This window comes from Xiphias gladius, chromosome 12 (genome assembly GCF_016859285.1).
Source record: "Xiphias gladius isolate SHS-SW01 ecotype Sanya breed wild chromosome 12, ASM1685928v1, whole genome shotgun sequence".
NCBI classification, from domain to species: Eukaryota; Metazoa; Chordata; class Actinopteri; order Istiophoriformes; family Xiphiidae; genus Xiphias; species Xiphias gladius.
This window is the reverse complement of record NC_053411.1, coordinates 6,400,008-6,411,746: the sequence shown is the minus strand read 5'-3', so window position 1 is coordinate 6,411,746 and position 11,739 is coordinate 6,400,008. Positions and strand designations below refer to the sequence as shown.

At 39.3% G+C, this 11,739-nt stretch overlaps 1 protein-coding gene and 13 non-coding genes across 21 annotated transcripts in view; 13 read left to right on the top strand and 1 right to left on the bottom strand.

Annotated features, from left to right (window-relative positions):
- LOC120797440 (meiosis 1 associated protein) overlaps positions 1-11,739 on the bottom strand; it is a 40,168-nt gene that overhangs the window by 19,335 nt on the left and 9,094 nt on the right. For all 8 annotated transcript variants that reach the window (XM_040141117.1, XM_040141120.1, XM_040141116.1 and 5 more), the window contains one exon: positions 11,399-11,570. In XM_040141117.1, the coding sequence (XP_039997051.1) occupies positions 11,399-11,570 (172 nt within the window). The remainder of the gene's footprint in view (positions 1-11,398; positions 11,571-11,739) is intronic.
- trnaa-ugc lies at positions 169-240 on the top strand. The gene has a single exon. It is a non-coding gene; the product is annotated as a tRNA-Ala (tRNA).
- Positions 336-407, top strand: trnaa-cgc. Its single transcript has one exon. It is a non-coding gene; the product is annotated as a tRNA-Ala (tRNA).
- Positions 503-574, top strand: trnaa-ugc. The gene has a single exon. It is a non-coding gene; the product is annotated as a tRNA-Ala (tRNA).
- Positions 670-741, top strand: trnaa-cgc. The gene has a single exon. It is a non-coding gene; the product is annotated as a tRNA-Ala (tRNA).
- Positions 837-908, top strand: trnaa-cgc. The gene has a single exon. It is a non-coding gene; the product is annotated as a tRNA-Ala (tRNA).
- trnaa-cgc lies at positions 1,004-1,075 on the top strand. The gene has a single exon. It is a non-coding gene; the product is annotated as a tRNA-Ala (tRNA).
- On the top strand, positions 1,171-1,242 carry trnaa-ugc. Its single transcript has one exon. It is a non-coding gene; the product is annotated as a tRNA-Ala (tRNA).
- On the top strand, positions 1,338-1,409 carry trnaa-ugc. The gene has a single exon. It is a non-coding gene; the product is annotated as a tRNA-Ala (tRNA).
- trnaa-ugc lies at positions 1,505-1,576 on the top strand. The gene has a single exon. It is a non-coding gene; the product is annotated as a tRNA-Ala (tRNA).
- trnaa-ugc lies at positions 1,671-1,742 on the top strand. The gene has a single exon. It is a non-coding gene; the product is annotated as a tRNA-Ala (tRNA).
- On the top strand, positions 1,838-1,909 carry trnaa-ugc. The gene has a single exon. It is a non-coding gene; the product is annotated as a tRNA-Ala (tRNA).
- Positions 2,005-2,076, top strand: trnaa-ugc. Its single transcript has one exon. It is a non-coding gene; the product is annotated as a tRNA-Ala (tRNA).
- On the top strand, positions 2,172-2,243 carry trnaa-ugc. Its single transcript has one exon. It is a non-coding gene; the product is annotated as a tRNA-Ala (tRNA).

Sequence of the window (11,739 nt, the reverse complement as noted above, 5' to 3'; positions counted from 1 at the left end):
CTTACCTTCTATTCTGTGAATTTTGCTTTGCTTTGCATGTATGAGGTCCTGGGATCAATCCCCAGCATCTCCAAATCTTTCATTAATAATTTTACTATTTTATTTTTCTTGGTTGAGGAATTAAAAGCAAATGTACACGATATGCACTAGAATATCCCCACATCAAGAGGGGATGTAGCTCAGTGGTAGAGCGCATGCTTTGCATGTATGAAGTCCTGGGATCAATCCCCAGCATCTCCAAATATTTCATTAATAATTGTACTATTTTATTTTTCTTGGCTGAGGAATTAAGAGCAAATGTACAAAAAATGCACTAGAATATTTCCACATCAAGAGGGGATGTAGCTCAGTGGTAGAGCGCATGCTTCGCATGTATGAGGTCCTGGGATCAATCCCCAGCATCTCCAAATCTTTCGTTAATAATTGTATTATTTTATTATTCTCGGATGAGGAATTAAGAGCAAATGTACACGATATGCACTAAAATATTTCCACATCAAGAGGGGATGTAGCTCAGTGGTAGAGCGCATGCTTTGCATGTATGAGGTCCTGGGATCAATCCCCAGCATCTCCAAATCTTTCGTTAATAATTGTACTATTTTATTATTCTCGGATGAGGAATTAAGAGCAAATGTACACGATATGCACTAAAATATTTCCACAACAAGAGGGGATGTAGCTCAGTGGTAGAGCGCATGCTTCGCATGTATGAGGTCCTGGGATCAATCCCCAGCATCTCCAAATCTTTCATTAATAATTGTACTATTTTATTTTTCTTGGCTGAGGAATTGAAAGCAAATATACACGATATGCACTAGAATATCTCCACATCAAGAGGGGATGTAGCTCAGTGGTAGAGCGCATGCTTCGCATGTATGAGGTCCTGGGATCAATCCCCAGCATCTCCAAATCTTTCGTTAATAATTGTACTATTTTATTATTCTCGGATGAGGAATTGAGAGCAAATGTACACGATATGCACTAGAATATCTCCAGATCAAGAGGGGATGTAGCTCAGTGGTAGAGCGCATGCTTCGCATGTATGAGGTCCTGGGATCAATCCCCAGCATCTCCAAATCTTTCGTTAATAATTGTACTATTTTATTTTTCTCGGATGAGGAATTAAGAGCAAATGTACACGATATGCACTAGAATATCTCCACATCAAGAGGGGATGTAGCTCAGTGGTAGAGCGCATGCTTTGCATGTATGAGGTCCTGGGATCAATCCCCAGCATCTCCAAATCTTTCGTTAATAATTGTACTATTTTATTATTCTCGGATGAGGAATTAAGAGCAAATGTACACGATATGCACTAAAATATTTCCACAACAAGAGGGGATGTAGCTCAGTGGTAGAGCGCATGCTTTGCATGTATGAGGTCCTGGGATCAATCCCCAGCATCTCCAAATCTTTCGTTAATAATTGTACTATTTTATTATTCTCGGATGAGGAATTAAGAGCAAATGTACACGATATGCACTAAAATATTTCCACAACAAGAGGGGATGTAGCTCAGTGGTAGAGCGCATGCTTTGCATGTATGAGGTCCTGGGATCAATCCCCAGCATCTCCAAATCTTCATTAATAATTGTACTATTTTATTATTCTCGGATGAGGAATTAAGAGCAAATGTACACGATATGCACTAAAATATTTCCACAACAAGAGGGGATGTAGCTCAGTGGTAGAGCGCATGCTTTGCATGTATGAGGTCCTGGGATCAATCCCCAGCATCTCCAAATCTTTCATTAATAATTGTACTATTTTATTATTCTCGGATGAGGAATTAAGAGCAAATGTACACGATATGCACTAAAATATTTCCACAACAAGAGGGGATGTAGCTCAGTGGTAGAGCGCATGCTTTGCATGTATGAGGTCCTGGGATCAATCCCCAGCATCTCCAAATCTTTCATTAATAATTGTACTATTTTATTTTTCTCGGATGAGGAATTAAGAGCAAATGTACACGATATGCACTAGAATATCTCCACATCAAGAGGGGATGTAGCTCAGTGGTAGAGCGCATGCTTTGCATGTATGAGGTCCTGGGATCAATCCCCAGCATCTCCAAATATTTCATTAATAATTGTACTATTTTATTATTCTCGGATGAGGAATTAAGAGCAAATGTACACGATATGCACTAGAATATGTCTACATCAAGAGGGGATGTAGCTCAGTGGTAGAGCGCATGCTTTGCATGTATGAGGTCCTGGGATCAATCCCCAGCATCTCCAAATCTTTCATTAATAATTGTACTATTTTATTTTTCTTGGCTGAGGAATTGAAAGCAAATGTACACGATATGCACTAGAAACTCAGTGCATTAAGAGGGGATGTAGCTCAGTGGTAGAGCGCATGCTTCGCATGTATGAGGTCCTGGGATTCCCAGCATCTCCAAATCTTTCCTTAATAATTGTCTGGTAGGCGCGTGCTTTGCATATAAGTCCCTGGGATCAATCCCCAGCATCTCCAAATCTTTCATTAATAATTGTACTATTTTATTTTTCTTGGCTGAGGAATTGAAAGCAAATATACAAGATATGCACTAGAATATATCCACATCAAGAGGGGATGTAGCTCAGTGGTAGAGCGCATGCTTCGCATGTATGAGGTCCTGGGATTCCCAGCATCTCCACCTGTTTTATTAATATTTGTCTTCTGTTATTTTTCATGGCCGAGGAATTAAAAAAAATGTGTAGACGAATACGGAATATCCAAGATAAGGGATGTATCTCAGTGTTAGAGCGCATGCTTCGCATGTATGAGGCCCTGGGATCAATCCCCAGCATCTCCACCTCTTTTATTAATAATTGTACTGTTTTATTTTTCTCGGATGAGGAATTAAAAAGCACATGTAAAAGACACACACCAGAATGTCCACATATCTCAATGGTAGAGCGCATGCTTTGCATGTATGAGGTCCTGGGATCAATCCCCAGCATCTCCACTTCTTGTGATCACTAGGGACCACAACTAGGGATAGTTCAGACTGATGTGTAGATCAAATCACCTCAAGAAATTGAGAAAATTATACTCTCTGACTATACCAGCCATAAATGTGAGGGAGATATTTCATATAAACAGGAGTCCAACTTATTAATGCTTACAGATGTTGTTTTCAATTGCAACATTCAGAAAATGCAACTCTAATTCAGAATATCACATATCATATCCGAAGGTAATGGCTAGCTAATGTCTAACTGAAAAAAGTCAGCAAAATGCCTCCTCCACACAGTTACTTTTTGATGTAAGTTTTTAATTTAACTTTCAAAAGAATCTTCTTTATAAGCTTTTCCCTCTTTTTCTCTCCCTCTACTTCTCTCTTGCATTTACTTGAATTAATTTACACTCCTGATAGAAACACCAGTCCATCAAAGCCGGGCGGCATTGGCAGCAGTGTCCAAACCTGGTTGAGAGGACGGTTATGAAGGAGGTGGGGACCCATTCAGATAGGCCCTTGTCACAGGGTTGATGGGCATATGTAGCTGAAGGGGATGTAGCTCAGTGGTAGCGTGCATGCTTTAAATGTATGACATCCTGGGTTCAACCCACAGCATCTCCACTTATTGTAAAACCTCAGGTTAAAAACGTGTTAAGATCAGAATTAAGAACGGTGAAACTGCTGACTGTGTAGATGAAAGCCACATGATAGTACAAGAAAATACAACATTGCCACCAAAACTTTGCATAATGGCGCTCTGGACCTAACGTTAGGGTTTGCAATCAGATTTTTACTATAGGATTGTAAAGCTGTGTCTATTTCAGAAGCTTCTTTCTTTGAAAAGAGATGTTTACTGGCAACAAAAAATCTTAAAACTTATTCAGACTAGAAGGCTTTAAAATGCAATATCAGATGATTTTTGAAATCTATTAAAGGGTTGCAGGATAAGGTTGGCAGGTAAGCAGGCAAAAATTTCAACCACATGTTTAAAACACACACACACACACACACACACACACACACACACACACACACACACACACACACACACACACACACACACACACACACACACACACACACACACACACAGTAAAGTAAAGTAGATTGGTGATTAGACTTTGGGAAAGCTCTTAGCTTCCGAAAAAATAAGGGAGATCAAAAACTCTGCCAGCTCACTCTCTGTCATAGTGTTTGGGTTTAAGATGGCTCAAAGAGATAGAGAGAGAGAGATGCAGCTCAGCGGACAAGGCCAGGGTATTCATGGGAGACAATCAGACAGTAATAATCTATCAGTGTAGCTGGTCCAGGTAGTGTTTGTGTACGTGTTCGTCTGTCACAGTGGGTGTCCTCTAGTGCTGAGGATGACTTTGCAAAAATAACATGTCTTACACGCACGAAAAATGCTTCTTTTTGGAACTGATGACTCTGTCTTGAGAGTAAATGGTATAAGTTTTAGTCTGGTCTGTCTACCTATTTGACACGAAACCAGTGTGATGCATGTTTGGAAAACAACACCAAGTGTAATGAGACTGATTTGGAAATCAAGCTTGAATGGAAACTGGTGAATTAGCTTGACTATGTGCAACAGATTGTACATGCTTAAGCACTATATGGCCAGAGATACATGGTCCGTCTCTTTGTAATGAATTCACGTCTCTCACGACCGCCCGCCCGCCCGCACACACACACACACACACACACATACACACACACACACACACACACACACACACACACACACACACACACACACACACACACACACACACACACACACACACACACACAGCAGCAGCAGATGGAGGGGCTTGGAGAGCTGGACATATTCATTTTTCTAGTCTGGACGAAGAAAGGGCTAAACTGCTAAGACTGGCAGGAACTTCATTTGGCCTGTAGAATGCATGATTTATCCAATTCATCCTTCATATTGCCTGCTCCTTACTTTCAGATAGCAGATCCCCATTGTCTGGCTCTTGGATTATCTGTGTCATAGTGTGTGAGTGCTTCACCAACAAACACTAAATAGCTAGCTCACTAGGTGGTAGTAACGAAAGTGTGTAACCTTGAAGATAATTTGGAATTTTTGGACATATCAGGGGCATATACAATACATTCATTAGCTTTCAATACAGACCTACATTGGCTTTGTTTCCTGAAAAGCAAACACACAAACTGCTCCCCTGATATCAAGCTCAATGGCTGTTTCCTGGCTTGACATATTTGTGCTTTACTACTAGGATGGAAAAATGAACCAAATCCACAGAGGGAGAAAGAAACAGAAATGTGTGGGCAAGTGAGAATAAGCTTGTGTATATACACAGAAAGGAAAGAGTGAAATTAAAAATGTACTTTATTTAGTCAACAATGTGAGTCTGTGTCCTGTGATTTGTACTGACTGGATTCTAACCTTTCAATGGCAACCTTTGAAAGCTGTTTCATGTGTATGGGTCCAGTGCAGGATGAACATACCTTCAGTAGACTCATTTCATCATGTATCTCGTTTCTGAAAGGGGTATAACATGCAAGCAAGAGTGTAAAGTTCACTCTTTGCGCGTATGAGGTCCTGGGTTCAATCCCTGTATCTCAAATTAAAGCCATATATCTCCAATTAAAGCTATACAAATATAATATTTGTCTTTAACTAAATAAGATTTGCATTAAAGACAAAGACCTTTACAAAAACTGAATACAGGATTTGTTGGTACATTACATTCATCCCAGTTTGGACCAATTCTTATGAAGCAGCTTTCAGTTTAATCTTACATCACTGATAAACCAGAGAATTACATTGAATAATTACCAGTTCAGTCTTCACTGTATCCTCTTGGCTACTTTGGATCTTTGTAAATGTGACTAGTTTTTTAGGTGGTAACTTTCTAGCAGTTTGGAGACAGATTCTCCTGGAGCAAAGTTATAGCACAGATGTGGAAATAATTCACTGACTGGTAAAGAGGAGACACACACACACACCACGTCTTGGACATGTCAATCGGGCAAAGGGCCAGAGGTCATCTGCCGACCTACTGATACTCTTATCAACACCTGTCTGTCACTGTTCTGTCTGATCTTTTTGTATTTGTCCTTATCTTTCTGTCTCTCCCTCCGCTTCAACACTCTGCTACTCTTTGTGAATAGACACAAAGAGTAGCCTCTGCCTCTATTCCTTCATTCCTCTACTATGTCATTGAGATCTGGATATTTTTGAAAATTCCAACGGTAAACCCAGCAGCTTTAAAGTGACTACTTTTAATTAATTACACCAACAGGACATGCCGAGGGATAAACAGAGACTAAATACACTACATCAACCCTGCAGAATATGTACATCCCCTGGAAAAATCACTAACAACCTTGTTTTGACCGATGATCCTAGCACCCCCTTTTGGCTGGCTAGTGTTATTTCTAAAATGCTGAAATACTTCATTTCCCTTACTTTCATTAAACACTGACCCCAGTTTCATCATGGGGAATAATAAAAGTAATGCTCTTCTGCACTGTCTACTAGTGTAGGGGAGCCATGTGTGTGGGCGGGCGGGTGGGCGGGCGTGAGAGACGTGAATTCATTACAAAGAGACGGACCATGTATCTCTGGCCATATAGTGCTTAAGCATGTACAATCTGTTGCACATAGTCAAGCTAATTCACCAGCTTCCATTCAAGCTTGATTTCCAAATCAGCCATATATAGCCATATAATGCCCAACGAAAAGAAAGGGAAGCCCTTATAGACCTTTTGCGCCTACAATACTGAGAAAGTAGTTACAACTACTAGTTTTTGCAGATAATGTGAATCTGAATATTGACATTATGAGCAAAATCATATTGAGAATAATTTAAATAAGATGCTTTTTGAAAATAGATGCTACTCTCAAGGAATAGTAATTGTGTTTTAATATATGCAGTAGCTAAGGAAAAACCATGAAATTTAATTTCTATCTAAACTATGCAAAGAAATTTTAGTTGTTGGTGACTATCCCTAAGGAACTGCTGCATCTAGTGTGGGATAACTTGTTGACTCTGTTTCAGTCAGCAACTTGGTTGCTAAACTGTGTGGAGAAAAACCAAAACCACTGGTGCCATAATCATCCCCATCTCTGTCTCACTCTGCTCCTCACACTCTGTGTTCCTTCTCTCTCTCTCTATGACCCATTTCTGGATCTGCTCCCGGGTGATTAACTGTACAATTACCGAACAGACCTGGGATTCAAGGATACACTGGTTGAATTTCAACAAAAACAGGATGCTTATCAAGTCATTGGCCTTCAGACACACACATTTGTACTTTTATACTTGTGAGGACACTTACCGACACAAGTCCTAACCCTAACCATCACAACTGCTTAACCTCAATCCTTATCCCAACCTTAACCTAAACCTAGTTCTAACCTTAACCCTAAAACCAAGTCTTAATTCTTAACAAGCACTTTTCAGAAGTGAGGACCAACCAAAATATTCAAACTTTCCAAGAATATCCGCAATCGTAAGGTGTGAAACTCTAACTGATCGCACAAGGATAGACATACAAGAGCAACGAGAGCATACACACACAGAGAGACCTCACAGTTGTGCTGCAGCAAAAAAAGACACCATAAAATATGCTGTATCTCAAGCACACACACACATATACACACACGCACGTTTTCAATTTGCACAACTGTCGTCTTAGCGATGTTCTATAAAGTAGCTGCACTGTACTGTCTGTGTTAATTCCTGTTTGTTTTAACTTGCCTGTCACACACACACACAATTATGCAATACACCATCTTTCTTCGTGATAAGAGCTATGGCCCTCTTCCTGCAGTGAGATAAGACAATGAGTGACAATGATGAGACTGAGAGAAAGAGAAACTGAAAAGATTAGTTATGACTTTTGCTCTGACTCTAAGTTTGGCACAGAACGAAAAATGGATACCCCACCCACTTCCTATAATATACTGCACTCCATGGACTGACTGACTGACTGACTGACTGACTGACACACACACAAACACACACACACACACACACACACACACACACACACACACACAGAGCTAAAATAAATAGTCTGGCGCTAAGTGAGACATATTTGCTGAGATCTCTGCCCCTCACAAAACATTTCCACCCACGGACACGATTACGGATTCCACAATGCGTCCAGATTCCAAAGTATTCCCAGAATCAACTTTTGTTTCTAAATTTTAGCATATTAGCATTGATATATTAGTTACACGCCCGTTTTCACAACCCAAATTACAAAGTGCTTAACAAATTGAAAGAACAAATTGTAAAATGGGTCATTCAGCCATTCAGAGCACTTGATTCATCCCATTTTTTTTGCAAAGTTTTGCTGGATAAAACTTTACCTCAGGGTAATGTAAGTGATAATAACCCTAAAAAATGAAAAAAGAAATGGGAAGTGACCAATAATTGGAAATGTAAATTCAAAAAGAGGCATTGCCCTGTACACTGTAATTTTTGAAAGTCTCTGCATCCTCCCTTGTAGGTTACACTCCAGTGGCAGGTATCTCTTTTTTTTTTTTTTTTTTTTTAAACACAGTAAACACCCTGTTTTCACCTTCACTTGCATGTTACATGTAGGTAGCCTAAACCACTTTTAAACACAATTTAGGACCTTTCTGAACTTTTAGTAAATCTAAGTAGAATTCATACTGGCTAGACATTTAAAGCTCTTATCTTTGATTTATTCCTGCTTCAGTTTTCAGTTAGATGAACTCTGAGGTTAATGTAGCTCTTGGATATAGTCCTGACCCCATTCCCTATTCTATGTTAGCCAGTTCTTACAGAACCTCATCCAAAATGTTTGAGATTTTACTGTGAATAATGTCACAGACTGAAATATCATACAGAGTACATTCAGGAAACTGGTTTTCGTACAAAAAGACTCTGTGGTCCCATTTTTAAGGAGCTATCTTAAGGCCTGATTGTTTTGTCAAGTTTTTCAAACAAGCGCTTTCTAGAACTTATACTTTATATATAACTTAGCGTGTTGGTATCACAAAAAACAAACAAAGAGACAACACGAGAGGCTGTTAAGTAAGTCTTTCAGTTAAAACATTTTGTATTTATGAGAAAACTGAAGCTGACAGAAAACACAGAAAGATGCATATTCAGACTGACTATTCTGTTACACAGTAGGTATAAAACATCCATCATTTCTGTAAAGCTACCACAGTAGAGAAGATCTGGGCTTTACGCCACCCAAACACTAATGGAACCAATAATACTTTGTATGGAGATGTTATGGTAGCAGCAATCACGTTTTCTCCACTATGGAAAGAACTTTTAATAAAACAGCTTTATGTGAGACATCAGTGGTCTATTAGCATCACCATTGTTGACATAATTAAGAGGGTGTATGCCGTTGTATCAGAGCGTTAGAGTGATGATCGTGTTTCAGAAACTCATGCTATAAACACTTCTGAGAAAACAACGCTTTGGAAGAATGCAGTGATCAAGTCCCACTGGCATCACGGCAGCTAAAAGGGTGTCAACCTCTATCATCAAACTGTGGTTACTACGAGACCATGTCTACAAGGCTCCATTCCAAACATTTCTTTGTTGAATGATGTTGCTTTTTTATTGCACCCTGGAGAGACAGGAATAAACAACACTCTTACTGTTTGATGAATATAATAAATACAAAGGACTTGAACTACTTGTACTTGAGTCGCTGCTGCAGGGATACAGACCTAGTGATTCCTGCAGATTTTCTGCTAGATACATTTTTACACACAGACAGCATGCTCATCATGCCAACTGGTTTTCCAATACATAACTCAGACATTTTGGTGTTTGTATAACACTACACCATTCCCTTCAAATTAATATTATATATATTAATATTATATTATAATATTATATATTAAATTAATATTCACCACCGTAATTTGTATTAAGAGCTACCCATAACCACGAGCCATTACCTTCAGGCAATGGTTCCCATCCTTTTTGTCTTCATACCCCTTAAAATGAAGTCTACTTGTGACCCCCTCATCACAGGTTTCATTTAAAGGCCTCAGGAGGTGAAAGTTTCCCGTATTTCACAAGAAAACAAACAAAAATTAGAAAAAGATCTGAAAAAATTAACACAATTTTGTGTGACGGCAAGATTTTTTTCTTTCTTATTCCTTTAATTTCTTGGTGACCAATCAGATTTTCCTTGGGACTCCTTAAACTGTCAAGAGCCCAAGGTGGGGAACCACTGGATTAAAGACGGGACACTATAGGACAGTAATGCAACATTAAACTGGATACCCTTTGCTTTTAACAACACAAACAGGTCATCCACATGCTTGTGGTCATTCTTTATCTATAGTCTCTCATTTAGTTTAGTTTATTGACAATAAAAAGCAAGATAAAACTACAAAGGCCAGGACCTATTTCCATTGTGGCCCTTGATAGATCTGCTACTGGCTTCCACAGACATACGCAATTCATAAGTGGCATCCCATTTTATAGCACATTTATTTTACCACGGCAAAGTAGCTCTGTTTTTGAAAGGCCACTCCAAACCAAGGGGGAACAGGGGCACAGTTTAATGGGGATAACTGGAACAAATCTATAACATTTCACCTTAAATTTCATGTAAAAATAACAGAGGGGGGATTATGACAATAAACAAGTTTGCAGGCAGGATTACATAACTGACATAAATGTGTGAGATGAGTTAAGATGCACAACATTGTTAGTATCATGTATCCAACGTCTCAAACACTCCTTAGAAAACCAAGTTGAAGTCATTTTATCGAGTGATACAGTAGCTATTTATCACCATGGAATACATATTTCAGATGGTGTATAAATAATTTTCAATAAGGACTTTACTGCTTGTGTGTACCACACTCCTCTCTTAAACTTCTTTTTATATTTTCTCTCCTCTCGTCCCTGTATGTTTTTCTTATTTTTTTTTCCCTCCCTTTCCATTTCTCTCCTTTTCCTTCCCTTCATTTCTATCCAATCTTCACTGCACTCTCTACTTACTCAGACCGCACCTCTTGAACCTTCATGTAATTTCAAAGAATGACACATCATTATGAAATTAAGCTCTCTGAGAGGATAGGAAAATTTTGGATTGCAGCCAAGTTCTATAAATTGTGACATCTGTCTTGAGGGTTGAGTGCAGATATGTTGCGAACAGTAAAATTACAGTGTAATAAATGGGTCACCACGACACAACTCGACTGAAGAAGATTAAAAAAGCACAGGGGATAAGTATGTTGAACCTGAGGGGGAATAAAGTCTGCTCAGGAAATAGATAACAGACCTCCTTCAAGTTGTTGGACTGTGTGTATTAATGCTCCTTTACATGTACTAATAGCAGTGCAGAACATGTTGATGTCCTAGCCTTGCAGGAACAGTAAGTGTACGACCTGTGTCAGTTTGTGATCCTGTTGAGTGTAACTGTATATTATTTGTCTGCATGTAATGTATGTATGTCTCCTACCTTCTGTCTCAGTGTATGTGGCTTCAGGTGAGGGAATGTCCTGGCCCCAGTCTCCTGCGCTGTAGATCTGTACGACCAGAAGCCGCTTGAGTGACACCAGGTTAGCATCTTTGAGCGACATCTCCAACTGGCGGACAATGCCCTGCCCTGGCTGGCTGGTCACCACAGTAACCTGGGAAAATAGTGAGACGAAATTAAAAAATGTCTCCGTAACCAAGGAACAAAAAGGGCTCAAAGGACATCAACTCAAATAAAAATAGTTTACAGTGACATCTCTACAGTGAATGTATGAATCCAGTTAGGGGAGCACAAGGTGAGATACAAATTGGTAAAGAGAAAGT